Source organism: Chiloscyllium plagiosum, unplaced genomic scaffold, assembly GCF_037043375.1.
Source record: "Chiloscyllium plagiosum isolate Xiang-an unplaced genomic scaffold, Cpla_swu_hap1 HiC_scaffold_25, whole genome shotgun sequence".
Lineage (NCBI taxonomy): Eukaryota > Metazoa > Chordata > Chondrichthyes > Orectolobiformes > Hemiscylliidae > Chiloscyllium > Chiloscyllium plagiosum.
In genome coordinates, this window is record NW_028270163.1 from 3385251 (window position 1) to 3409270 (window position 24020).

Consider the following 24020-nt stretch of genomic DNA (forward strand, 5'->3'; position numbering starts at 1 on the left):
CAATGTAGAAGGCATGAACGTTGTGGAAGACACGTAACCTGGCTGTAATTCAGAGAGACTAAATTTATTTCTTTATATATGAGTGGGAATTATATTTATTGGAACAGCATACCATTGGAATCTTGCTTTATTCGGAAATTATTAGTAGTCAGTAGGAATTTATTTGGATTTGTTAATTGTTCAGTTAATTTGTTTACTGTTAGAATTAGATAAATAACTTGTTACTTGTTGATTTTAAAGTGAGTGTCAGAGATTTATTTTTATTTAACCAGTAGAAGTTGTTGAAAAGCAGGTTACATCACTTTTATACACGCCTTCTACAGATTATGGCATGAGGTGCTTTTCTTTGGGTGCCTGGTTTTAATTCATAGATCATAGAATCCCTACAGTATGGAAACAGGCCCTTCAGCCCAGCAAGTCCATACCGACCCTCTGAAGAGTAACCCATCCAGACCCATTCCCGTACCCTATATTTATCCCTGACTAATGCACCTAACCTACACATCCCTGAACACTATGGGCAATTTAGCATGGCCAATTCACCTAACCTGTACATCTTTGGACTGTGGGAGGGAACCGGAGCACCCGGAGGAAACCCACACAGACATGGGGAGAATGTACAAACTCCACACAGACGGTTGCCCGAGGCTGGAATCGAACCTGGGTCCCTGGCGCTGTGAGGCAGCAGTGCTAATCACTGAGCCACCGTGCCACCCTGAGAGTTCTCAGAGGGGCGTCAGCTTCCGCTTTGTAACAAAGGCTAATACAATTCATATTCCTCCCCTTTCTCATACTCTCCACTCCCTTCCTCATATACCCCCCATAGATTTTCCTCCCTCATATTCGTGGGTGGCACGGTGGGTGGGTGGCACGGTGGGTGGGTGGCACGGTGGCACAGTGGTTAGCACTGCTGCCTCACAGCGCCAGAGACCCGGGTGCAATTCCCGCCTCAGGCGACTGACTGTGTGGAGTTTGCACATTCTCCCCGTGTCTGCGTGGGTTTCCTCCGGGTGCTCCGGTTTCCTCCCACAGTCACAAAGATGTGCAGGTCAGGTGAATTGGCCATGCTAAATTGTCCGTAGTGTTAGATGTAGGGGAATGGGTATGGGTGGGTGCACTTCAGTGGGTCGGTGTGGACTTGTTGGGCCGAAGGGCCTGTTTCCACACTGTAAGTAATCTAATCTAATCTAATCTAATCTAATCTAATCTAATCTAATATTCCCCCCTCACATAGACCCCCGAACTCATTACCCCTTCCCACCGATTCCCTCTCTCCTCCCATTCCCCTCTTACCACCCTCTCTCTTCTCCCCATTCCACCGTCATCATACTCCACCCTCCCTAATCCCTCTCCTTTCCTTCTGCTTCTCTCTAATTCCCCCTCCACTCCTTCCCTCCACCCTATTCCCTCAAATCCTTCTCCTACCTCCCTCCAACCCACTCCGCCTCACTCCCTACTACCCTCCTCCCTATCTATTACCCCCTTCACTCTCTCTTCCCCACTCCATCCTATTCCCCATCCTTATTTTGTCCTCCCTATTCGCTCCACCCGAACTATCCTTCCCCTCCCCCCGAGTGTGTGGGGGCGGGGCGGCCTGCTCCTGGGCCTGGGCCTCTCCCTGTGTCCCTCCCTCTCCCTCTCTCTCTCCAGCTGCCGGTGTCACTCGGGCCGAGGCGGTGACGGTGGCGGTGGCGGGGCGATGGGGAGCAGCGACTCCAAGCTGCACTTCAGGAAGGCGGTGATCCAGCTCACCACCAAGACCCAGGTAGGCCCCCTCCCCTCCCCCGGCCCGGCCGCGGGACCCCGCTCCGTCCCCGTCCCCGTCCCCACACCGAGCCCGGGCCCGGAGGGAGGGAGGGGGCAGCCGCTTTCAGCCCGAGGCCGGGACAGGGACGGAGGCCCAGTGCCCATCCCCGAGCCCCCTCCATCCCTGTCCCCCCCCCCCCCTACCCCCGTACCCCCCCCCCCCCCGGTGATGGCTGTATCTGGGGGAGGGGGTCACTGTCAGTTCCCCCCCAACTCCATATCTTGGGGAGTCTCCTTTGGCACTTTCTGTCAGTCTGTTCTCCACCTGCTGGCACTAAGGAGTTTCCAAAACATCCTCTCAGCAGGGCCGCCCCAACCCCACTTCCTACAGTCACCCCAATCCCTGCAGTTACCCCAATCCCAGCCCCAATCCCAATCCCGAGTCACCCCAACCCCAACCCAATCCCTGCAGTTACCCCAATCCCAGCCTCAACTCCAATCCTGACAGTCACCCCAACCTCAACCCCAATCCCTGCAGTTACCCCAATCCTCACCCCAACCTCAACCCGAATCCCTACAGTCACCCTAACCTCAATCCCAGTCCCAGCCCCAACCCCAACCCTGATAGTCACCCCAACTTCAACCCCAACCGTCACCCCAACCCCAATCCCTGCAGTTACCCGAACCCCAATCCCAGTCCCAACTCCAACTCCAACCTCAACCCCAATCCCTGCAGTTACCCCAACCCCAATCCCAACCTCAATCCCTACAGTCACCCCAACCCAATCCCTGCAGTTACCCCAATCCCAGCCTCAACTCCAATCCTGACAGTCACCCCAACCCCAGCCCCAATCCAGACAGTCACCTCAACCCCAGCCCCAATCCTGACAGTCACCCCATCAGCCCAACCCCAATCCTAATCCCCCCAATCCCAACCCAATCCTACGGCCACCCCCAAACCCAATTCCTACGGCCATCCCAATCCTAACCCCACCAGTCACCCCAAGCGTCACCCCTGCAGATAGTCCAACCCCAATTACTGATGGGGGAAATCCCTCCTATGCCCTGTCTTTGTTTCTGGTTTAGTGTTATGTCAATGTGAATGGAGCAAGTGATAGCCTTGGTAATGGACTGAGTCAGAGCTGAAAATGTGTTGCTGGAAAAGCGCAGCAGGTCAGGCAGCATCCAAGGAACAGGAGAATCAAAGTTTCGGGCATGAGCCCTTCTTCAGGGCTCATGAAGAAGGGCTCATGCGCGAAACGTCGATTCTCCTGCTCCTTGGATGCTGCCTGACCTGCTGCGCTTTTCCAGCAATACATTTTCAGCTCTGATCTCCAGCAGCTGCAGTCCTCACTTTCTCCTAATGGACTGAGTCAGTAGGGTAGTGGGTTTGAAATGCAATCAAGAGACAGACCTCGTATGAGAGACTGGCGCACCACCACAGTACTGAGGGAATGCTACACTGTTAGAGGTCAGTCTTGTAGATGAGATGTTAAATTGAGGCCCCTGGAGGCAGATGTAAAAAAAAAATCCATGACATAATTTAATGACAAAGTGGAGGAGCCTGTATGGGACTGGGGTGGACAGAGTTAAAAATCTCTCAACGCCAGGTTATAGTCCAACAGGTTTATTTGGAAGCACTAGCTTTTGGAGCGCTGCTCCTTCATCAAGTGGTTATGGAACATATTCTGTGTCTTATTGGACTATAACCTGGTGTTGTGTGCTTTTTAATTTACTGACGAATAGGGGAGTTAATCTTGAACAAACAGATTATGAACATATTACTGTGGAACTTTGTTGTGTGCAAATTGGCTGCTGCTTCCTACAAGTGAGTAAACTTCAAAAGCATTCCATTGAGGACTTGCCTAGATTGTTCTTTCTTTAAACATTAACCTGCTTACCATTCTCTCTCTGTGTCACCTCAGAACCAGGAGTTTGCATCTTCTCCCTTGTATTTTGTGTTCAGATTGGGGGTGGAGAAAGCTCTTCTTAGGCATTGTCAAATCTTCCCAGTTGGTGACCTGCAGCACTTGCTGATGGAGACTATAACCTATTGCGTGCAGACCAATGCCAGTTTAGCAATCCTTTCAGATGTGGTGCGCAGATTCAGTTGATTTGCTGAAACTACATAAACCCTATTAATCATGTGTACACGCTGTGTGTAAACAAAGTATTCAACAAAGTTGTTACTGTGATATCTTAAGTAGTGGCTCTGGGAATTTTCACACTGTGGTCATTTAAATTGTGAAAAATACTCAGTGGCACAATACAGTTTTAGACATCCAGCAAACCTGGATGATGATTGGAGAGAACAGTTTGTGCAGTGGAACAGTGGGGTACAGTATTGGTGGGGATAGGACTGTCACTGTACAATGCTGGGGTACAGTACCGGTGGGGGCAGGTCTGTCACTACAACACTGGGGTACAGTACTGGTGGGGGCAGATTTGTCACTGTACAGCACTGGGGTACAGTATTGGTGGGGACAAGTCTGTCACTGTATAACACTGGCGTACAGTACTGGTGGGAGCAGGTCTGTCCCTGTATAACACTGGAGTACAGTACTGGTGGGGACAGGTCTGTCACTTTATAACACTGGCGTACAGTACTGGTGGGGACAGGTCTAACTGTATAACACGGGTACAGTACTGGTGGGGACAGGTCTGTAACTGTATAACACTGGCGTACAGTACTGGTGGGGACAGGTCTAACTGTATAACACGGGTACAGTACTGGTGGGGACAGGTCTGTAACTGTATAACACTGGGGTACAGTTCTGGTGGGGACAGGTCTGTCACTGTATAACACTGGGGTACAGTACTGGTGGGGCAGGTCTGTAACTGTATAACACTGGGGTACAGTACTGGTGGGGACAGGTCTGTCACTTTATAACACTGGCGTACAGTACTGGTGGGGACAGGTCTAACTGTATAACACGGGTACAGTACTGGTGGGGACAGGTCTGTAACTGTATAACACTGGGGTACAGTTCTGGTGGGGACAGGTCTGTCACTGTATAACACTGGGGTACAGTACTGGTGGGGGCAGGTCTGGCTGTACATTACAGTATGAAGTGTTACCAGTCTGTGTATTTGAAGTAGCAAATGATATGGGTCTAGTAGTTGACAAACTGAGACAGCGATAGGTGCAGACAGTGCTCTGGTCATGAAGTTAAGCCATGAAAATTCTCTGCTGGCTATGTGGTTGAATATTCATTTCATGGTCAGTAGGTCATGTCACAGTTGCAAACAATTTGATTCATCCTCAGATAATTTCATAGCTGTAGGTGAAGATGGTTGGTGAGGGAACAATACCTGTGGCAGGAACGACAGACAATGGCTTTCTCCTTCAGGAATATTTGATTGGAAGATATGTTTGCTCATCCAGTAGTGGATATGGGACAGGCAGTGTGTCAGACCCAAGGCAGCGGACATGTTGAGGGAGGTGATGAGGTGGAACTTTGCTGACCTGGTTGTGGCCTGCCTGTCCCAGTTAATCCTTAACTCCCTTGTTGATGAAAATTACGTTATGAAAACAATGGACAGACTGAGCTTGAAGAGAACGAGTGGGGAAATAAAAAGAAAACTAGACAAAGTTGCAAGCTCAGGGCTAGCCTGGAGAGAACATGAGAAAAAGTTTGGCAGTTTGGGAGAGTGGCAGTGGTAATTGATTGGATGATCTCATTTCATAAATTCCCATTTCCCAATTGTTGGAGAGGGACTGAAGGGGCAGGTAGAGTGGATTCAAAAAGACAGATTGCTATTGAGGAAAGAAGTGGCATTGTGTTTTGTTGTAAAACAGTGAAGACGTCAAACTGAAGTGTTCCTTGATTGGTCACTGTAAGTGTTAGCATTGCTGGTGTGAGAGAGCGCCCAGAAACCAATGTCAATTTGAACAAATCATGTGGCCGTGAAAGTAACCACAGCGAGAGGGAACCTTTCACTTAAAACATTCCCTGTGAGTTGGGAGCTTCAATGAATTTTTCCTTTTTTGTTTCCTCTGTGAAGTGTCAGAGGTTGACTCATTGTGTTAAAACACTTGATAAAATGTAAGGTTTTGATGAATGAGTAATCTGCTTGAATATTGTGGGGACATTATGTTTGCAGTACCCCTCCCTTGATAGGGAGTGAACTGAAAGTGATAATTTATCCTCTGAGGTTTTACTGATGTGATCAGGCCCCACCAGTCTCACCTAGAGTTCTCGGATTCAACTGATGAAGGATATTTACAGTAATTACTACATTATTTAATAATGTATAGATTGTTTATTAACTAACAGGCTCTAGCAAAGGGGAATGGTTAGAGATAGAAAGGGAATAAATGAGATGAATTAGGTGCTAATTATTACCTCAAAAGAAGGCATTTTTAAGTTAACTCCTTCTAATCCATGCCAGAATAAAGATTGAGAGCAAAACTCGGGGCATATCTGGTTTAGTTTCTCTCACAATTACGTCATCCCTCAACCACTATTAACTCAACTGAGCTCAGATAAATTGTCATGGACCTGAAATATAGGATATAAAGCACAGAAACAGGCCATTTGGCCCAACCAGTCCATGCCAGTATTTACACGAGCTTTTTTTAAAATCATTTAAGCCTGTCTAGAGAATCATCAGTTCCCTTCCTTCTCAAATTCTTGCTGTGCCATTTCCCACCTCCCAAAATACATCCATCCCACACTCAACCAACCTGTGGTACTGAATTCCACATTGCTCAAAGAGTAGTGGCATTCTTCTGCATTTCCTGGTTACTGTCTTATGTTAATGGCTTCTAGCTGGGCTCTTCTCCACAAGGAGAAACATTTGTTTGTGAAGTAACTCCACAGAGACCAGTATCGTGACAACAAGCCACCTTTTGTTTCTACCTCGAGTCCTTAACACTGATCCAGCCTAGCTCTGAGTGAATAGAACCTCGGACACTCATGTTTATCCAGGGCTCCCTGATTGGACTAAATTAAGAGCTCCAGTTAGGGAACTTGTATTCCATGAGGTCCACCTGGCTACCTCATTACAATCACTACAGTTTGTATCAATCCTGTTCACTCTGTGGCAGCCTTCTGTCTTATAAGACCCTGTTTTGTATCACAGTGGTCAGCTTTGTCTTAATCATAATCTGGTGTGCCTTCAGAGTCCCAGTCTGGCCTGGCACTTGATGCAGACAATGACAGTGGGCTGAGAGGATGCAGGATATCGGGGAGGCAATGGTGTTGCGGTAATGTCACTGGACTAGCAGTCTGGAACTCCAGGTCAATGCATGAGCTTGAATCACACGTTGACACATGGTGAAATTTGAACTCAAAAATCCTAATGGTAACCATGTTTGATTGTCATTTTTAAAACAAAAACTCCACTTAGTTCATTTCCCCCTTTTGGAGAAAGAAAACCTACTGTCCTTCCCAGGTCTGGTCTACCTGTGACTCCAGATCTACAATGTCGTTGAGTCTTAAGGATGGCCAATAAATGCTGGTCTAGACAGTGACGCCCCCATCCCATGAGGGAATAACCATTTTAATCTTGCCCTCCCATCCTTAAGAGGTTTAAAGTGGTGGGTGGGCTGCTTTCTATCAAGCTTCTTGAGTTTTGTTGAAGCTGCACTCTTCCAGATAAGTGGAAAGTACTTTTTTCATACTTCTGACTTGTGCCTTGTCGATGATGGACAGGCTTTGGGGAGTCAAGAGGTGAGCTACAAACTGCAGAATTTCCAGCTTCTCACCTGCTCTTGTAGCCACAGTGTTTGTGGCGGGTCCTATTCAGCATCTGATCAATGGTAATCCCCAGGACATGGATAGTAGGGAATCCAGCAAATGGTTATGTTCTCTTTCATTGAAGATGGTCACTGCCTGCTACTTCTGTAGCACGAATGGTACTTACCACAGAGGATGTTGTCCAGTTCTTACAGCCAGTTTTACTCTTGTTCTTAAATTGGGTCAAATGCTGCCCTGATGTTCCCTCACCTCTGGAGTTCAGCTCTTTGTGTCGAAGTTTGAGCCAAGACTGTAAAATGGGGGCAGGCATTGAGTGGCCCTGGAGCAACCCAAGGTTAGTGTCAGTGAGCAGATCATTGCCATGCAATTGGTGCTTGATAGCACTGTTAAATGTTCCATCCATCTCTTTGATAATTGAGAGGAGATTGATTGGGCAGTAATTGATTGGTTTGGATTTATCCTGCTTTTTCTGCACAGGACATACCTGGGCAGTTGTTGGGAAGATGCCAGTGTTATAGCTGTATTGGAATAACTTGACTAAGGGACGTAACTACTTCTGCGACACAAATATTCAGTACTCTTGCCAGAATGTTATCAGAGCCCATACCCATTGCAGTTTCCAATGCCTTCAGCTGTTTCTTGATCTTATGTGGAATGAATTGAAATGTTGAAGACTGGCACTTGTGTTGGTGGAAACCTCAGGGGGAGACTAAGATGGAGCGTCCTCATGATAATTCTGGCTGAAGGTTGGTGCAAATGCTTCAGCCTTGTCTTTTGCACTGGTGTTCAAGTGTGGCATTCCTACGGACGTCTGGGAATCACTGGCCCAAGACCGTCCAAAGTGGTGGATGATCATCTGGCAAGGCATCGAGCATCTCGAGACTTGCTGTTGGGAGAAAATGGAAGCCAGGCGAAAACAACGAAAGGAGTGTGCTGCCCCCCCCAATGCCCCACCCACCCCTTCCCGTGACCACAATATCTTCCTCAGAGCTTGTGATAGCTGTATCGGTCAGTACAGCCACCTTACAGAATCACCCTGAGAGTGGAAGAGATTCATCCACGTCACCGAGGGCCTGATAGGGACTAATGTTTTGAGCTCACCCATCACTGAGGATGGGGATATTTGTCAGCCGCCTCCTCTAGTGAATTGTTTATTTGTCCACGACCATTCATGACTGTGGCAGGACAACAGAGCTTAAGCCTAAACTGTTAGTTGTGGGATTGCTTAGCCATGTCTATCACTTGCTTCCTGGTCCATCTTGGACAAACGTTTCCTTCCATCAACAGTTTTTTGAAGAAGTGTTTTTGTCTGAGGTTTCTACTGTCATTTTTCTTTTGTCTTTGTCTTTCCCATAACCAGGATCAATCCGAAACTGTACCACTCCCTATCACCCTGTGTCAATGCAAGCTAATACAATTGCTCTATTCTCTTCTCATCCTTTATCAATCCCAAACTAATCCCTTCCCATTCTGTCCCCAAAGCTCTGCATTAATCCCAAACTAATTCCACTGGCCCTGTCCTCAACCAATAGCCCTTTGTTATTCTTAAACTAAGCCTGGGATTCTACTCTGTCTTCCCCCCATAGCCCTGCATCAATCCCAATCTATCCCACTGCCTACTTCCTCATTGTCAACTCACAGTCCTTATCGATCCTAAACTAACCTCACTTTCCTGTTCTCTTTCCAATAATTCCACTGCCCTATCAGTCTCCTCATGTCTCTGCCTCAATCCTAAAATGTTCACCAGGGTGCGATTAATTTTGATCTTGAGTTCAGTGTTGCTGACAACTATATTTATTCCCAGTAATCTTGAAAAGGTGATGGCAAGCCACTTTCCTGAATCACTGCAGGTAGGAGACTCGAGTGGTGACGATGAAGTCAGATTCCTGTCTGTGATGATTTGGATGTGAGAGTGTTTAAGCCGTTGCTGCTGTTGCCATCTGGGGTGGGGGAGGGAGACTGGTCCCCTTGCAAGGGAGATGTTGGTGAACTCACCCTGGCACGTAGCTGTGCTCTACCCTGTGGATAGTACACCTTATACCCACATTATTACCGGTGATAACGACGAGTCTGGTCTTAAGGTTGGCAGTTAAGCAAACTGCTTTTTAAAAATGTTTTAACGTGTTGAACATTATTGCAGCTGTATAAACATATTTTGCTGCTTGTAATCTGAACCTGAGGGGGTCAGGGGTCAAGCCGCATTGAGCAACTCGTCTCAGCCCTGTTTCTGTAGCCAGAAATTAAATGTAGCCAGGTCATTTATTTTCTCACTAAAAGTGACCCTCAAGATATTCATGGTGGGAACCTTTCCAGCGATAAGTCTCTTGAAGGTCAATGGTTGATTGTTGGCATTTGTCATGTTAAGACCATAAGTCACAGGAGCAGAAGTTAGGCCATTCAGCCCATCGAGTCTGCTCCACCATTCAATCGTGGCTGGTAAGTTTCTCAACCCCATTTCCCTTTTTCTCCCAATAACCTTTGATCCCCATGATACTCAAGAACCTGTCTATCTCAGTCTTAAATGTACTCAATGACCTGTCCTCCACAGCCTTCTATAGCATTGAATTCCATAGATTCACCACTCCTCAGCCTCAGTCTGAATGCTACCCAGCTTCTCTAGACCCTGTGCTATTTCTCTATTAAAGGGAAAACCTCTTTACACAGTGTGTGGTAGTGGCCTGGAACTCACTGCTCACAACTGGGTTGCAAGTGAAGAAAATTTAATGTGTGCAAAGAGAATTTGGAAATGCACTCAAGGGCGAAGGGGATAGCATGGGGGAATAAGGCTGACTGGATTGATGGGCTGAATGGTCTCCAGTGTCAGAATAACTATGATATATGAATGGGATTGGCCATTGTGTGATTGTCAGTGAACAGCTCTAGTTCTGACCTTCTGCTGAATAGAAAAGTTATTGCTTTACCAGCTAAGGATGTTTACACAGGACAATTCCCTGAGGAGCTTCAGCGCTCAGTGCTAGAAAAGGGAAAATCAGCCTTGGTTCCTGCTCTTGACCTCTCCACTGACGCCTGTTTGAAAGGGCATACCTGTTGCGTGTCATAATCTGGTTTAGATGTGATACCTCGTGAATTGAATAGTTGGATACACATGATTTGACATTCTAGTAATTCCTTTAACTGGTGATGTTAAGGTTTGACTGAGTGGAAACTCAACGCTTCACTGTGTGAGGCCTCATTGTGGGTAGTGGGTTATGAGAGGTGCCCACAACTGCTCCTGAAATGTAACCTCGTGAGAGTCAGGAGAGGTCCACAGAAGGAGCAAGAAAATGGAGGCATAAAGCAGCAGGGAGGGGTGCCCCTGTCAGGCTGTACAAGCAGTTTCTGCTGTGCCCCGCTGTGTAAAGGTGCTGTATTTCACACAGTCACAGCAAGTTGCTGGTGCTGTGTGTCAGCTGCTGTTTGGATTGATTGTGTAGTTCTGTGTCACAGACACTGGAGAGCGGAAGGCTGGATGTTATTTAATTAACATCTGTCCTCCTCTCATGACGCAAGGGAAAATTGTACTGTCCTGCCTGACCCTGCCACACATGAAGAGCCTCCCCACCCCCACCCTGGTCTTTATATTCATAAATAGAAGAATAATCCACATCCGAAACCTTGCTGAAATTGTCAGATTAGTTGTCCTGCTCAATCTCTGACCTTCTGCATTAATTTATGTTAGGTTTCTCTAGGTATTGGGTGAATGTCCTGGTGGGTCAGGATGTCTGCAGAGCGCCCCCTCCCCCTGTGGGTGAGGATATGTGAGGGTCTTGCCCCTCCCTCCAGTGGGTGAGGGTCATCTCCAGTGGGTGAGGGTACCCCCTCTCCCTCTCAGAACCAGGCTGTGGATGACACTGGGGAACAATTGACCATTATTCACAGTCCAGCCTGACTGGGCCTCCCAGCTCAGCCAAATGTTGTCATCATTCCTGACCCATGTGAGCAGACTGGGAGGTGAATGTGTTGTTCTGTTCTCCCTCCTCTCCAACACTGACATCAGTGAGAGGGCTTCTCTTGTCAAGTGAGTAACTGTTTAGGTTGCACAATGTGGTGCATTGATTTCTGCTTTGAATTTGCCCACATTGTGCCAGCTGTTTAGCAGCTGCTAGCTGTGTACGTTCTGTCGACTTGGGACAGTCAGTGGGGAGAAAGCTGTGTTTCCACGTGGGCAGCTTCAGAGTACAGCCACTCCATGACCAGAACATGAAGGTGGCTTGAGGTGTTTCTGAGTGCTGGCAGGTCACCTTCACACTGCTGATACCACCTTGTGAGTGGGTGATACCTGCTTTCTTAAGATGTGCAGTTGGATTTACCCACCAGCTTTGTGCTTGCTGATCTATGCAGGCTTGTGATCTGACAGTGCCTCAGTTTTCAAGTTCTCATCCACACATTCAAACTCCTCAAGGTCTCACCCCTTTATCATCTGCTTCAGTTCTGCAATCCTTTCAGATGTCTGTGCTCCCCCAGTCTGCTCTTTTGTGCCTCTGTAATGTTAATGACTATAACATGGCAGGCTACAGCCTGTCAGGTGTGAAGCTGTAGATCTGCCCGTTCTTCATCACTCCACCCAGATTTCCTTCAAGGTGCACCTTTAAAACCATGTTTTTGACCAAACTTGGTCATCTGTCCTTAAACCACCTAATGTGCCTTGGGGTCGCTCTGATAAAGCAAATTAGAATATTTTACGCCATTAAAGACTGGTGTAAGTCCAACTTATTTTTAAACCAGAAACATAACATTAATGATTGAAGCTCTCAGCAAATCCACACTTAGGACATGCTCAATACTGACCCAGTTTCTTCAGTGCTCTGGTTTCTTCCCACAATCTAAAGATGTGTGGGTTAGCTGTGTTGGCCATGCTAAATTGCCCATCGGGTTCAGGGATGTGTAGGTTAGGTGCATCAGGGGTAAATATAGGGTAGGGGGAATGGGTCTGGGTGGATTACTCTTTGGAGGTTCAGTGTTGACTAGTTGGGCCGAAGGGCCTGTTTCCACACTGTAGGGATTCTCTGACCCTCCCATGGGATGATAGAATGTTTATGTCACAGAACAAGGCTGTTCAGCCTGCTCCATCTGGACTGGCTCTCTCCAAGAGCAACTCACCCAGTCCTCCTGACTCAACTTTTCCCCCATAACCCTTTGCTTTTTAAAATCTTTTGATAACTGTTCACTGCTTTGATTGAATCTGCCTCTACTACTCTCTTAAGTAGTGCTTTCCTGATCCCAGCCACACTTTGAGTGGGTTTTTTTCTCGAGTTGCTCCAGCTTCTTTTGGTAGTTGCCTGAAATTTGTGTGCTTAGTTTTTTAACCTTCCGCCGTAGTGTCATGGTTTCTCCATACCTATTCTGTCAGAGAATCACTGAATCCCTGTGGTGGAGAAGCAAGCCATTTGGTCCATTTGAATCCACACAGACTCTCCAAACAGCATCCCACCCAGACCGGCCCCATATCCTGCATTTCCCATAGCTAATTCACCTCACCTACAGATTCTTGGACACTATGGACAATTTAGAATGGCCCATGCAAACATTGGGAGAATGTGAAAACTCCTGAAGGTAGAATGGAACCCAGGTCCCTGGCGCTGTGAGGCAGCAGTGCTAACCACTGAGCCACCTTGTGATGTTGGACACCTCTAACAAAATCCTTTGTGTGTCAGTCAGGACACAATCCTCATTCTTGGAAATATTCTTATGAATCCTCTGTGACCTCTCTATTGCCTTCATTGCGTCTTTCTGAAAATGTAGTGTTCTCGTCTGGATGCTGTACGCTAACTGAGTCTGAATCATTGTTTTGTATAGGTGTACTGTAACATCATTTGTGGTATTGAAAATGCAGAGTCAGGAAGAGATGGAGTGTTGAAGAGAGAGTGTTGGGAGAGATCCATGATCATGAGAAGAGGAGCAGGATGTTCTTCTGTGTATCCTGGCTCATATTTATCTTTCCAGCACATCATTAAACCAGATTATTTAGTAACTGTTATTGGATTATGTTTGTCGTTTTTCCTATATTAAAGCAGTGACTACACTTCCAAAAGCAATTAAGAATTGCTTATTGGCTGCATCTGTGGAACATCCTGTGATCATGCAAGACACTGTAAATAAAAATCTTTCTCTCATTGTTCAGTAACATCATAAAACAAATATACCAGTGGCATGGATTTTACAACAGTGTTAGGCCCTCTACTGTTGTGAATTTTTTGATTCCTACTGATTCTAGATGCAGATTTACTAAGATGAGCACTGAAACTAAACCCCTTCCTGGTGGCTTAGTGGTTAGCACTGCTTCCTCACAGTGCCAGGGACCCGGGTTCCATTCCAGCCTTGGGCGACTGACTGTGTGGAGTTTGTACATTCTCCCCGTGTCTGCGTGGGTTTCCTCCGAGTGCTCTGGTTTCCTCCCACAATCCAAGATGTGCAGGTCAGGTGAATTGGCCATGCTAAATTGCCCGTAGTGTTCAGGCATGTGCAGGTTAGGTGTGTTAGTCAGGGGTAAATGTAAGGTAGGGGGAATGGGTCTGGGTGAGTTACTCTTCGGAGGGTTGGTGTGGACTTGTTGGGCCGAAGGGCCTGTTTCCACACTGGAGGGACTCTAATTGTAATGTTATGTTGGGGATCAGCGATAAAGCCCGTCAGTCCCCTCTTCCCCATCCCTGTATTGTTCTGAATTGGGTGTTAATATGACAAAGCCTTGAGTAGGCCATTTGCTCCTTCAAGCCTGTTAGATCAGTAATCTCCGTGCTCATCTGGTTGCAGTGTCAACTCCACTTTTCAGTCTATCCCTCATAATCCTGACTCTGTCAAAAATCTAACGCCACCTTGTTTAAATTGACATTTTTCTTCTTGGGATGAGCCTTCCATCCCAGGGCTGAGGTGGGGGAGCATTCTCTGAAGTGCTTTGAAAGTAGTTTCAGGGATCTTGGGGTTGAAGTCCATAGCTCCCTGAAAGTATCCACTCAAATAGATAGGATGGTAAAGAAGGCATATAGCATGCTTGCCTTTATTGGTTGGGGCATTGAGTACAAGAGTCAGGATTATATGTTGCAGCTTTATAAGTCTTTGGTTCGGCCACACAAAGTATTGTGCTCTAATCTGGTTGCCACCTTATAGAAAGGATGGTTTTGGAGAGGGTGCAAAAGAGGTTTACCAGGATGCTGCCTGGATTAAAGGGTCTGAGCTGGAAGGAGAGGCTGGAAAGTCTCTGGTTATTTTCTCTGGAGTGGCAGAGGCTGAGGAGAGACTTGATAGAAGTCTGTAAAATTAGGCGGTGCATAGATAGGGTTGACAGTCAGAATCTTTTTCCCAAGGGGCATGCATTTAAGTTGAGAGGGGAAAGTGTTTTTTTAACACAGCGTGGTAGGAGTCTGGAATGCGCTGCCAGGGGTGGTGATGGAGGCACATACGATAGGGGCATTTAAGGGACTTTAGAGAAACACATGAATATGCAAGGAATGGAGGGGTATGGACCAAAGAGAGGGAAAAGAATTAGTTTAAGTTGGCATCTTGTTTGGCACAACATCATGGGGCGAAGGGCCCATCCCAACACTGTACATTTCAGTTTCTATGTTCTTACCTTTTTAAATAAGGAGACCAAAACAGTCCATGGTATTCTGGATGTAGTCTGGCCAATGGTCTGAACAGCTGCAGTAAAATTTCCTTCCTTGATGAAAAACAACAACATTCCATTTGTCTTTGTGAACACTTGTACGTATCTGCATAATAAACATTTGTGATTCATGTATTTGGGCACCCAGGTCCTTCTGAAAGAGTTCTGCAATTTCAATATATCCTGATTTTCTATTCTTTCTGCCAAAATGGACAACTTGAAATGTACCCGAGCTCTGCTCGATCTGCCAACTTTCTGACCAGTCACTGAACCTATCTGTGTCTCTTTGCAGTCTCTCTCTACCTCCTCTCAATAACTTACTTTCTGACCTTTATTTGTGTCGTCATCAAACTGAGGTACCATATACCCTGTAATTAGTTGCTCCATTCACATGCGCATTGTAGATTGTAAATAGTTCAGAAACAAGTGCTGACCCCTGTGGCACTCCACTAGAAGCAGCATGCCACCTTGAGAAAGGCCCACTTATCCCCACTGTCTGCTTCCCGTTGGCCAAACCAATCCTTATACCCTATTACCCCCTACATTAGATTTTAGGTTAGATTAGATTAGATTACTTACAGTGTGGAAACAGGCCCTTCAGCCCAACAAGTCCAGACCAACCCTCCGAAGAGCAACCCACCCAGACCCATTCCCCTACATTTACCCCTTCACCTAACACTACGGGCAATTTAGCATGGCCAATTCACCTAACCTGCACATCTTTGGACTGTGGGAGGAAACCGGAGCACCCGGAGGAAACCCACGCAGACACGGGGAGAATGTGCAAATTCCACACAGACAGTTGCCTGAGACGGGAATCGAACCCAGGTCTCTGGTGCTGTGAGGCAGCAGTGCTAACCACTGTGCCACCGATACATGATGTGCTCTTGAGCCTCACCACTTGAGGAGTCAACTTAACAAATATCTTTTCAAAATCCAAGTACCTTGTGAATATTGCTTTGTCAAAAGACTCTAATAGGTTAGTTATACACAACTTCCCTTTTGCAATGCCATGCTAACTTTGACTGATCAGGATTTGTTTTTTTAAAAATTCTACTATACCCACCTCGATAATGGATTATAGCATCTTCCCATTGACAAATATTAGACAAACTGATTAACAGTTTCTTTTTTCAGGTTCCCCCGTGCCTCCATTCTTGAATAAAGGCATTTAATTTGCAATTTTCTAATCCACTGGAATTCTTCCAGAATCAAAGGATTTTTGGAAGATTGGAACCTGTGCAGCTGCTATCTGTGCTGGCATTGCTTTTAAGATCCTAGGATGGGATTGACAGATTTTTGCATGATTATAAAGGCCATCAGGCCTGGGGGAGGTGTCAGCTTTTAGATCCAATTGCTTTCCTTGCACATTTTTCTCTGGTGTTGGTGATTATTTTAAGATCGTCCCTCCTTATCATCTTTGAAGTTTCGATTATCTTTGGGAGGTTTTTGGTGAATTAACAAGGTAAAGGATTACACAATGAATGGCAATACTCTGGATAGCACTGAGGATCAATGGAACCTTGGTGTGCATGCATGTGGAGCCTTGAAGTCATCAGAATAGGTGGTTAGGATGGTTACGAAGGCATATTGGGTACTTGCATTTATTGGTTGAGGCCTTGAATGCAAGAGCTGGGAGGTTATGAAGGAGCAGTGTAGAACATAGGTTAGTCCACAGCTGGAGTCCACTGGGAGTTTGCACATTCTCCCAGTGTCTGTGTAAGGCCTATGTTATGAACTTTGCACCCTAATCCTCTCCTCTTCTCCCTTTTTAAAACCTATCTCTCTGACCAGTTTGATTTTAGTCCCTGTTGTCATACCTCCTCTTTCAGGTTTCATCGGATTATATTTCCGTGAAGTGACTTAGGACATTGTGAAATGTTAAAGACAAAGTTGTTGCACAGCATTAGGTTGGGCATTGTTGGATTATTTTGGGAGTTTCTTTAGTAAAACCAGTCTTGTTCTGTGTCCAAGGAACTAATTTTAATTTTGAACTGCCTGGGAGGTGTGATTCTGAGAATGTATTGCATACTGCGGCAAATTTATGAAATTGTTTTCCGAAATAATGATGATCGCTGCACTCAAATTCCTCAGTTGGTTGGTGAGTGCAATTGGCTTTGAAACAAGGATCCATTCACAGCGAGTCCTGTTCATCCAGTATTCCTTGGGCAGGTTGACTTACACTGGCTTCTGGTTTAGCTCCGCCTCGATTTTAAGATTCTAATCCTTGCATCCCTTCGTGGCCTCACCCCTGTGCTTACCTTTTCCCAGTCCTCTGGGAACTCTGTGCTCTTTCACTTCTGAATTCTGGCAAGTCCCAAATTTTCAGTTTTGGGGGTCGTGCCTTCTGCTGCCTTGTCTGTAAACTCTGAGATTTGTGTCGCTAAATGTCACTGTTTGTCCAGATTCCTGTCCTTTGTTAAGGTGCTCCTTAATATTGACCTCTTTGACTAAGCCATCTTATTATCACCTTATTCTCCCCAGTGTCAGATTTTATTTGAAGATACTGTTGTGAAATGCCTTGGGAATTCTACTAAAGGAGTAATCTCCAAAACAAGTTATGTTCTTTATTCTTTGTTCATGGGAAGTGGGTGTTGCTGACTTGATCAGCATTTACTGCCAATTCCTAAAGGCCCAGAGGGCAGTTCAGAATGAACTGCGTTGCTGAGAGTCTGCAATCATATGTAGGTCAGAATGATGAATTTCATTCCTGAAAAGACATTGGTGAACCAGATGGTTTTTACAACAGTCATTGTGGATGCGATGAGCTCTTCAGTCCAGATTTTGTTGAATCCAAATTTCGCTAGCTGTATTGATGGGATCAGAACCCATACCTAAAAAATATTAACCTGGGTCTCTGGATCATGATTCAGTGGCATTACCTCCGGCTCCCCTGTTGAATGGTTCAGTTTGATGTTATTGTAACTCATGCTGTTTCTTGTATTTTGCAGCCAGTGGAAGCCACCGACGATGCATTCTGGGATCAGTTCTGGGCTGACACGGCTACATCCATCCAGGACGTGTTCACCTTGGTGCCAGCAGCTGAGATCCGAGCAGTCAGAGAGGAGTCACCCTCTAACTTAGCCACCCTGTGCTATAAGGTATGGAGACTATCTGTCCTTTCCTGTGAACTGTGAGCTCAATTGTCTGAGGAATGTTTGTCATGTGAGTCAAATTATTTCTCTTTTCTAGCACCCCTGTTGAGGAGATGTGCACCACAAGTTAGATGTAGAGTAAATCTCCCTCAACAATGTTCCCATGAAACACTCCCTGGGTAGGTACAGCATGGGGTTAGATATAGCTTTCTCTACATTGTCCCTGTCCTTGTGGTGTTAGATACAGATTAAAACTGCCTCAACACAGAATAAGATGAAGCTATGATATATTGTTTCCAGTATTGATTTAAATATTGACCCAGGAATTTTGTTGTATCTCGCATCAAGTTTTTAGAACAATCCCAATCGTATTGTTCTGGAGCATATGCCGTTAGCATTAGCATCCCAACTGGGTTGACAAAATCTCAATCTTAGCCAACACAGATATTTTTAAACCATTGTCTAAACCAGCCCTTGATTTAGAAAGATTGTGCATTTTAAATCTAATTAAAGTTGTTTGCAATGAATAGTTTCTAATCAACCCTTTCAGAGATGTTATGACATACCTCTGGAGTAGGTGGACTTGAATCCAGGTCTCTCAGTTCAGAGATAGGGACACTACCAAGAGGACCCCTGTGAGAGTCACTCCTCAACTGTGGGTGATAAGATTCAGCTAATGTCTGCAAGTCTCACTGAACTTTCAGTGAGAGAGAAGAAACAGTTTGTAGCTAATCAGCTGCAATATATTAATGATTTAGGAAATGAAACATGGTACATTTTATGACATCCTAAATGAGAATGGGATAAAGTGCAATCTTCAAATAAACATTAACTGCTGTTCGTTACTATCCCCTTTTATCGCTGAATCTGGAAGGACTTAGCGGTCATCAATTAAGAACAACATAATACCAATTGAAAGGGACTATTTGTCGGGTAGTGGTAGTGTCCCTACCTCTGAGCCAAGAGATCTAGGTTCAAGTCCTACCTGCTGTAAAGATGTGTCGTAACATCTCTGAGCAGGTTGATCAGAAAATTTTCTTTTTGACACTGATTGAAATTATATTTCTTGAACTGGCCTGTTCCTTCACCTGTACTGATATCGTACAGTCAGAAGCCGAGTTTATGCTCAGACTGGCGTATTAACAGAGTTTGAAGTTATCCCTGTTAGTTTACCAGTCTAGAAGACAGGCAGGCTTAGTATAATCCAGGACAAACGCGTACCTCACACTCTGTGTCACTGCACCGTGTTTGGAACATTGTTCAGTAATCGCCCCAGCTCCCAAATCCAGTACGTGAGCTTGCCCCGATCTGAACTGTCACCCAGCCAGGTCAGTTCCTTTCCCCAGTCACATTTGGGCTAGCAGGGTATGTCTGTAATTTCTTCCGTCCCCAAAAGTTGTGTGTATATTGGTGGCTGAATCAGCCGTCCAGTTTAAAGTCATTGGAAGCAGTGCATTCATAGGCTGAACAGGGATGAGGGCAGGCTATTGGCAGTACTGAGTGTTTTTAACAACACGTTGTTTTGTCTATTCTCTAGTATTTCAGTACAATGGTCAACAGAAACTAAAGTTTGGCTTAGTTGTAATTCCTCTTGTGTCTAAGTTCAAGTGGCACTTCAGCATATAATCTGAACCATTGCTCCCATACATGACTGAATGAGGTGACTCTGTTCAAAGTGGCATTCTTTAGATTTGAAGTGAATGTGTCTGCCTGTTAGAAGAGCTGATATTGTTCTGATGCTCTGACTAACGTGCCCCCTCCAAAGAATGCCACTGAAAAGCAGATGATTTGGTCATTTCAAAAAAAGAATCGTTCACAGGGTGTAGTCCATCTGGTCCAGGTGATTTATTTTTTTCCACCTTAAGACCTTTTAGTTTTCCCAACACCTTCTCCTTAGTGATGACCACTATATGTACCTCTGCTCCTTGATTCTCCTGAAGTTCTGGTATGCTGCTGATGTCTTCCACAGTATAAACTGATATAAAGTACCTATTCAGTTAGAGTCATAGAGATGCAAGCATGGAAACAGACTTGTCTATGCCGACCAGATATCCCACCTGCCAGCACCTGGCCCACATCCCTCCAAACCCTTCCTATTCATATATCCATCCAAATGCCTCTTAAATGTTGCAATTGTACCAGCCTCCACCACTTCCTCTGGCAGCTCATTCCATACCCATACCACTCTGTGTGTGAAAAAGTTGCCCCTTAGGTCTCTTTTATATCTTTCCCCTCTCACCCTAAACCTCTAGTTCTGGACTCCCGACCCCTTGGAAAAGACTTTGTCTATTTATTCTATCCATGCCACTCATAATTTTGTAAACCTCTATAAGGTCACCCCTCAGCCTCCGACGCTCCAGGGAAAACAGCCCCAGCCTGTTCAGCATCTCCTTATAGCTCAAATCCTCCAACCCTGGCAACATCCTTGTAAATCTTTTCTGAACCCTTTCAAGTTTCGCAACATCTTTCCGATAGGAAGGAGACCAGAATTGCATGCAACATTCCAACAGTGGCCTAACCAATGTCCTGTATAGCCGCAACATGACCTCCCAACTCCTGTACTCAATACTATGACTAATAAAAGAAAGCATACCAAACACCACCTTCACTATCCTATCTACCTGCGACTCCACTTTCAAGGAACTATGAACCTGTGCTCCAAGGTCTCTTTGTTCAGCAACACCCACTACCATTAAGTGTATAAGTCCTGCTAAGATTTGCTTTCCCAAAATGCAGCGCCTCGCATTTATCTAAATTATACTCCATCTGCACTTCTCAGCCCATTGGCCCATCTGGTCCAGATCCTGTTGTAAGCTGAGGTAACCCTCTTCGCTGTCCACTCCACCTCCAATTTTGGTGTCATCTGCAAACTTACTAACTATACCTCTTATGCTCGCATCCGAATCATTTAGGTAAATGACAAAAAGTAGAGGGCCCAGCACCGATCCTTGTGGCACTCCACTGGTCACAGGCCTCCAGTCTGAAAAACAACCCTCCACCACCACCCTCTGTCTTCTACCTTTGAGCCAGTTCTGTATCCAAATGGCTAGTTCTCCCTGTGTTCCGTAAGATCTAACCTTGCTAACCAGACTCCCATGGGGGAACCTTGTTGAATGCCTTACTGAAGTCCATATAGATCACATCTACTGCTCAGCCCTCATCAATCCTCTTTGTTACTTCTTCCTCCATCATTTCGTTATTCCCCATTACTACTTCACCAGCCTCCTTCCTGAAGAAGGGCTTATGCCCGAAACGTCGATTCTCCTGTTCCCTGGATGCTGCCTGACCTGCGCGCTTTTCCAGCAACACATTTTCAGCTCATTTTCTAGTGGTCCAGTGTCCACTCTTGTCCCCCTCTTCCCTTTTTAGATATATTAAAACAAAAACTCTTGCAATTTTGTTTACATCCCGAGTTAGCTTACTGTCATGTTACTCTCCTTCCTGACCATACAAAATCCTTTGTTATTCCATCGCGCTCCTAACTTTGTGACATCAGACTGCTCCACTTACCTACAACAGTGACCAGACTTTGGAGTATTGGGACTAATTGAAAAATCATGGTATGAATGCATATTCCACCTTTTTTTGAAAGTGGTGAGGTAAGTTTCCTACAGGCTACCTGATAGTTGCCTATCCTGCTGTGGATTGGCAGATCTTCTTTACTGACATTGGGCAAAGCCTTAAGTGTTTTGCCACACAGCCAGTGACACAAATCTGTACATCTCCTGTGAGTACAGCAGCCTGACAAAGACTACCCTGGCTTCCTCGTTCGTACTGAACCCATTTGCATTATTCCTTTCCATTGTGGTAAACATTGAAGTGCTTCTGACAGCTATATGTCACTTGAAGAATTGAACAGCTCTGAAGGAGGCCCTGAACTTATCATTTTCTTGCCTGCTTGTTTTAAGACCCATCCACTTAGTATCCCTCCTCTGCTCTTCACCCTTAGCTGTGCAAACTTCAAACATTTCCACTTCAAGCATTTATCTCATTCCCTTTGGGAGTTAGTGGGAACCCCCAGTGGGTTCCAAATCATAATTTGCTGGGACAATAAATGTTCCCTGTTTCTCCTGTACTTTTGTAAATTACTTTTGCATCTTTGTCCTCTGGCTGTTGCTCAAACTGCCAGTGAAAACGTTGTTTACTCTGTTAAAACCATTCATGTTTTTTTACCCCTCAATTTGTTCTTTCCTTAACTTTGTCTACTATTAAGGAGAACAATCCCAATTTCTCTACTGTCTCATTTCCTTGTCTCTGGTGTAAATGGAAATTCTTCTCTATATCCTCTTGTCTCAGTGTTCTGTGTTTTATGTCTTTGCTGATCATGTGATTTGTGTCTCCATGGCTGCCCCTCTCCATGGTGACCACTACATGGTTTGAAGAAACCACAGCTTTTCAGGAAATGGAAATGTTTTTGTGGAGTGTTTCCTTCCTCAGTCTAATCGGAGACCCCACTTACCGCAGATACAGTATGTTGCGGTTCTAAGAAAATGCTTGGGATAAATAATGTTGTCCAGTTTCCCATTAATAAATCAGTGATGACAATGTGCGAGTTACTTTACCAGTGAGTAATCCAGAGGCTTGCACTTGTCACTGACAGTGTTGAACACTGACCATATCAGTTTGTGTTTGATTCAAACAGAACATCAGGAAATATAAAGTTCTTCTCTTTAAAGTGACGGTGAAGCTGTACGGTTGTTGTAAAACCCAACTGTCCTAGGAATTTGCTTTGGAGAAGGAAGCCTAATGTACCACCCCAGCATGATTCATATGTGACTCCTATCCCATAGCAAGGTACCATAATAAGTAAATTAATAAATAACTCTGTATCAAATAAAGACCAGCACTTCAAGGTGAAAGCCCACCACAACCTTCTGCTGGCTTTATCAGCAACACATGCACGGCAAGAATGTACCCCAGTGTTATACAGTGACCAACCTGTCCTCACCAGTACTGTACCCCAGTGTTATACAGTGACTGACCTGTCCCCATCAGTACTGTACCCCAGTGTTATACAGTGACCGACCTGCCCCCACCAGTACTGTACCCCAGTGTTATACAGTGACCGACCTGCCCCCACCAGTACTGTACCCCAGTGTTATACAGTGACCAACCTGTCCTCACCAGTACTGTACCCCAGTGTTATACAGTGACAGACCTGTCCCCATCAGTACTGTACCCCAGTGTTATACAGTGACCGACCTGCCCCCATCGGTACTGTACCCCAGTGTTATACAGTGACCGACCTGCCCCCACCAGTACTGTACCCCAGTGTTATACAGTGACCGACCTGCCCCCACCAGTACTGTACCCCAGTGTTCTACAGTGACAGACCTGTCCCCATCAGTACTGTACCCCAGTGTTATACAGTGACCGACCTGACCCCACCAGTACTGTACCCCAGTGTTATACAGTGGCAGACCTGTCCCCACCAGTACTGTACCCCAGTGTTATACAGTGACAGACCTGTCCCCATCAGTACTGTACCCCAGTGTTCTACAGTGACAGACCTGTCCCCATCAGTACTGTACCCCAGTGTTATACAGTGACCGACCTGCCCCCATCAGTACTGTACCCCAGTGTTATACAGTGACCGACCTGCCCCCACCAGTACTGTACCCCAGTGTTATACAGTGACCGACCTGCCCCCACCAGTACTGTACCCCAGTGTTATACAGTGACCGACCTGTCCCCACCAGTACTGTACCCCAGTGTTATACAGTGACCGACCTGCCCCCACCAGTACTGTACCCCAGTGTTATACAGTGACCGACCTGCCCCCATCAGTACTGTACCCCAGTGTTCTACAGTGACAGACCTGTCCCCATCAGTACTGTACCCCAGTGTTATACAGTGACCGACCTGTCCCCACCAGTA

General features: G+C 45.8%; 1 protein-coding gene across 6 annotated transcripts in view; it reads left to right on the forward strand.

Annotated features, from left to right (window-relative positions):
• The first annotated feature begins 1403 nt into the window (after nt 1-1403).
• LOC122561967 (protein HID1) overlaps nt 1404-24020 on the forward strand; it is a 129065-nt gene continuing 106448 nt past the window's right edge. For 3 of the 6 annotated variants that reach the window (XM_088000407.1, XM_088000408.1, XM_088000409.1), the window contains exons 1-2: nt 1404-1765; nt 18000-18149. In XM_088000407.1, coding sequence (XP_087856533.1) covers nt 1700-1765; nt 18000-18149 — 216 coding nt within the window. In that variant the 5' untranslated portion in view covers nt 1404-1699. The remainder of the gene's footprint in view (nt 1766-17999; nt 18150-24020) is intronic. The other 3 variants (XM_088000406.1, XM_088000404.1, XM_088000405.1) reach the window with 1 other exon arrangement.